The 5,482-nt window shown below is 36.0% G+C and overlaps 1 protein-coding gene across 1 annotated transcript; it reads left to right on the forward strand.

The window, feature by feature from the left end:
• The first annotated feature begins 1,151 nt into the window (after window positions 1–1,151).
• Window positions 1,152–2,075, forward strand: LOC121405553 (galactosylceramide sulfotransferase-like). Its single transcript, XM_041601044.1, has one exon. It carries the CDS (start codon window positions 1,152–1,154, stop codon window positions 2,073–2,075), a length of 924 nt encoding a protein of 307 aa, XP_041456978.1.
• The last annotated feature ends 3,407 nt before the right edge of the window (window positions 2,076–5,482 follow it).

Here is a 5,482-nt window from a genome sequence, read left to right on the forward strand (position 1 = left end):
ACCCTTATCACGTTACGTACGTAACGTGCCCTATCGTGAAAAAGACATCTTTTTTACGTGTTTTTTTTTGGGGGGGTCGCGCATGGTATCCACTCGTCAATGTAAGAGGCCCCCCCCCCCCCCGGGTCCGCGCTCCAACAACGCTCGGGCGATGTGACCAGGCCTTAATTAAACTTAAATCAGTTTACCGAGACGAAGCGATCTTGAAAACTTCATCGCGAGGTAGTTTTCCGAGCTGGTTTGGAAGATCGCTTACAAGACCGCTCCGACCGTTCTCACTACAAGTTGAACTAGCTTCCACTATTTTAGGAAGGTAATGAGAATGGTGTCATAGTTACGGCACATAGTGGTAAATTTGATTATGAAAAATGTGTCATAACAACCTCTCTGTAAAATTGTGTTTAAATGTTTTGAATGCTGAGTACGGTAATCGCTTTGCTATAATAAATCACTGTTATTCTTTTTCTACCTTCACGAAATAACTACAATACAATACATTCTATTTGGTTTGAAAATAAAACATTTATTGGTTAAAAATCGCAACACATACATTATTTATTTTGATATAAGTGGATATAAATAGCCTGGCAATGATAGCGCATAGGTTCTGGTAATAAGAGAAATTGTGCCCCTATTTTGTTCAAAATAAGTTGACAGTCTGTTTTTATTATATTTGTCAGAAAGTTCTTCTCCATAAATAACAAATATGAAAAGAAACCAATCCCCTGTGTATCGGCGCTAAAAACACTGAGTAAAATTTTATCCAAATTGGGTAGAAAGGGAACATGCATGTTTGCTGGGTATTTTTCTTACCCAAACTTTGGTCATTTCAACGCAACATTGCGTAAAATTTACAACATATTGGGTATCTTTCTACCCAACCAACATGCATGTTCCCATTTTATCCAACATTGGGTAAACCTTTTTTATAGCTGGGAGTATATGTAATTTGTCAATGGATGTTTAATTGGTATGAGGGTTTCTATTTATAATAGTATCATTACATTTGTTATCAGGATTTGATGAAATAGTCTCCTATTGATTGGAAATAACCATATTGTAAGTAGGCCTACTGCATAATATGCAGTTTATATTATAAATGTTCTATTCATTCTTGTTTGAACAGGACCTTGGACCTCAGAAAACCCAGCATGATAAAGAAGTTGTTACCACCCCTTGGAGTAAGATATGGAGACTTCGATAAATATAGGAACTACGACATGAGTACAATCCACGCTCGTTTTTATCGCGATATATTTGATAAATACATGGCCAACGGTACACATTATGTTACAAGCGTTCGAGATCCTGCTGATCAATGGGAATCTGCATTTCACCAATTTAATTTCCGACGTGTAATCTCAAAAGCGGTAAATGGTCATGAACAAATGGTAATTATTAATTCTTCACTAAAAGTACCCTTTAATAAAGGCAATTCTACGCTTGATGCCATTAATGAATTCCTGCGCAAACCAAAGGTATATCATAATGATTTAAAGCAACTAGGGGAAGTTGTATGGCATTTTGGGCATAACAGTCAGATGTTTGATTTGAGCACGGATCTTACTATGGACCAGATTCAAAATGAGACGCTGGTAAATATTACAATTAACAAACTGATTCATGAACTCGATGCTTTCATCGTAGCAGAGTACTTTGACGAATCTCTGCTGGTCATGAAAAAAACATTTTGCTTAACTTTTACTGATATCTTGTACGTATCGCAGAACAAACGAGAATTGAAAAACAAACTGCCAGAGACGACCCGAACGAAAATTCGTGACTGGAATCGAGCAGATACCCTCCTTTATAGTCGCGTTAACGAATCTTTGTGGAAGAAAATACATTCTTACGGTCCAGATTTTCAGAAAGACTTGAAATACTTCAAAAATCTTTTATTGGAGGTAGAGTCAAATTGTTCGCTGCCTTTGCACAAAAGGCCTTTTAAACTAAATCACAAGACATATGGGAAAACACTAAAACCCAGTGCTTCTTTGTTTTGTAAAATGGTTGCGGGTCACTTTGCTGACATACTCAAGAGAGTCGTTGATAAACAAAAAAGTCAACACATATGAGATCGAAAACACCATTACCCTATAAATTAAACACATCCATTCCAAAATGGTAATGGTACAAATGATTATTGTTGGACAATTCTTTCTATTTGGGGTTATTTACGGTTATTCTATGTTCTTGTTTTTTTTTAACTAATTTGTTGTTGAATTCTAATTCTCATTCCCTAATCTAATGTGCTGAAATAGAACCAAAATATACATTTTTTTAAATTAAAGTATTGATCGATGCTTGGGGATTTATTCATTTAATTCTATTGATTTATTTATTTTTCATATTCCACAAATCATCAAGGTATATTTCGTAATAGTCATTTTAACAACGCAAATATGCATTAACTGCATAACACATTCAGGATTGAAACGTACCAAAGAAATGAAAAAAAAGTGGAGGGGCCTACTAAAAAGCAAGGCTTGTAAAATGTAAATCCCCTATCAAAATTTTATATGAGGGTAATATAATATAAGTACAGTAAAAATAATCAGCAAAATTCTAAAAAAATATATAGATATAAACACTGTAACACAAATTTATATATACCATACACAAAATCAAATCAGCACTACTGTGGATAAGGATGAAGTTCACAAAATATTAAATCAATAAGAACTCCGAAGAAATTTGTTGATGAATAATTTAAATCGGTTCAGATAAGCTGCATATTTTATTACTCTGTCCAGAGAATTCCACAGTTTTGGTATTGTGAAAATACAGTTTTGTTAGAAAATACTGCTTTACTTTTAGGTAAGTGATAATCATTTGGCTGTCTCGTATTACATGAATGCAAAGTATTGTTTCTCATAAATCTCTATTCTACATCATTTTGTTCTTTTGGACATTCGATACACTATTTCTGTTTAGCTGATACATGACTTGGAATAGTTGTAAGCGGTACAGGTCACTGACTTTAAGGATACCTTTCTGACAAAGCAAGTCATCCGTATGAGCTCTAAAGGGCATATTGCATATCATTCTCAGTACTATTTTCTGAAGTAGCAAGACTTTATTGAGTCTCGTAGAGAGGCATTACCCCATACCAGAGTCCCATAATAAATACATGGTAGAATTATTGCACAATACATCGAGAGCACCTGTGCTGGAAAAACGCTTACAAGTTTATTATTGACTCCAATATTTCTTGCCACAGTTATACAGTGCGTATAAAAAAAAAGTTTACACTTAGAAAAACTCCTGTAAAATTATACATTTTTAATATCCTGAAGATGTTTCCACATTTAAACATTGGTACAGATCCATTTAAGCAATAGGCGATATAACTGTCGAAAAATATTTCCGCTTGAGTGAGCACCACTTACTTTTGTAAAGTTAGTGAAAAATGATTTGCGCAGAACTTTGAAATAGTTATGCGAATAAAAGTAAGCCTTCATCATGAGGAACACGTGGAATTTAGCTAGTAAAATTGATTTGAAGATATCATTTACCTTTTTTAACTTGTTTCCTTTCCCAAAACACTTCGAAGAGTGCATTGCGCGCCACCCCACTCCCCCACACACCGAGGCCATCGTGACGATATTTGCTTTACACTGAGCTGTAATTTACATGATATGGCTAGGGCTTGATTTTGATTTGGTTAATCATTTTCAAGCTTGGGAAAAGTGTGGAGAAACAAGTATTAAATGAAAAATAAAATGTAAATCCACTTTAAATGATAAAAACTTAGTGATAAATGCTGGAGATGTCTATGTCAGGAAAGAAATTTAATGCCATTTTAGAATGTTTCAGTTAAAGTTTAAACATGTGTTAAACATTTTAATTGGTCCAGGTTATGATGGGCCTATAGACAATTGTATATGGACATATGTTTTGAATGTTTTAGAAGCATTGGAAACGCTTGATCCCCCCCCCTCTCTTTAAAGTACAAGTGTACCAGGTTTATGTCATATTTTATACAGGTGTTATAAATATTTCTTATTAGGCGAAGCATTTTCATACAGGTGTCGTAAATAACCAAAAGTGATCTAGCATTGATGAGTGTAGATGTATAGATACACAGGAAGTGTCTTGTATTAATAAGAATGTGTTGCTTTATGCACTCATCTGTTATTGAAATCCTTTTAATTACTTTATAGAAATTTTACAGTCAGACCTAGTAACGGTAGGGTATATTAGGTGGTTAATTTCGGTAATTCAGGGAGAACCACCTAAGCCAGAATAGACTACAGATGTTCGTGTAGGCAGTTTTAAGTTAAAACTGAGGGACTACGTCGGTGACGAGATAACGACCCCAGCTGCCGCCGGTTCTCCACCGACATGACTGGTCAAAATTCATGTCATCATTGGGGGCTCGATCTCGTCCACTAATTCGTTGTAGACACATCTCTCTTATCTATGGTGGCCCTCAAGGGACATCGCATATAGACCAAATAGCGAATATTCACGACGAAATTGGCGACGAAATTCACGACGTCGCCAATTTCGTCGCCAATTTCGTCGTGAATTTGAAATTCACGACGAAATTGGCGATGAAATTCGCGACATCGTGAATTTCGTCGCCAATTTCGTCGCGAATTATTCACGACGAAATTCACGACGTCGTGAATTTCGTGGCCTGGGCGGTATGCGGCCGGGTTGAAACCAACTCGCCTGCTGCTAATTTGTCCACTCGATCACAACAGGGTCTACATTCATTTAGTATAATGCAAGTCTGTCACTTTTCGCCATTAAGTATATATCTCTATGCTTTTCGCCTAACAACCATTGTCCAATAACCATATGGTCCAGTCATCACTTCGTCTCATCACCAGTTCGTCTTTGACCATTTCGTCTCATAACTAGTTGGTCTAATATAGTTTTATTAGGTGGTCTGTCTATGACAGATCACCTATTAATTTCGTTAAAATTTTTAGGTGGTCTGTCTATGACAGATCACCTATTGATTTCGTCAGAATTTTCTTTATTAGGTGGTCTGTCTATGACAGATCACCTATTTTCGTCAGAATTTTCTTTATTTCTTTATTTTTGGCACCTATGTTTGTCGCCAACTTTTCTCGGAATTGGCTGAATCAATTTTGCTGATTTTTTCGTCATATATAGAATCTATCATGGAGACGGCAAACTAAGCTTTTCAAGGGCATATGGTCATGATGACGTCATCTACGCGCCATTTTGTAAAATTCTTCATTTGATCATATCTTCATTATCAATTATCAAAAATTAACAATATTTACATGACATTAACTTCATGTCAAGGGTCAACTGTCAATGTCATCAAAGGTCATGTAGAGGTCATGACGCGCGCGTACGCACGCGTCAAAGCTAAAAAATAGTTTAAATGACCTATAAATTTTTTTAGGTACGTTTCAGGTCATTTTAAGCATTTCGAAAATTTGCGCGCGCGCACGTAAGCGCGCGCGTTTCCGCGCGATACACCTTAACGCAACGCAGAAAA

This window comes from Lytechinus variegatus, chromosome 1 (assembly GCF_018143015.1).
Source record: "Lytechinus variegatus isolate NC3 chromosome 1, Lvar_3.0, whole genome shotgun sequence".
NCBI lineage: Eukaryota > Metazoa > Echinodermata > Echinoidea > Temnopleuroida > Toxopneustidae > Lytechinus > Lytechinus variegatus.

Excerpts from the sequence above, each read along its gene's own strand:
- LOC121405553 (XM_041601044.1), top strand. The coding sequence starts at position 1,152 with ATGATAAAGAAGTTGTTACCACCCCTTGGAGTAAGATATGGAGACTTC.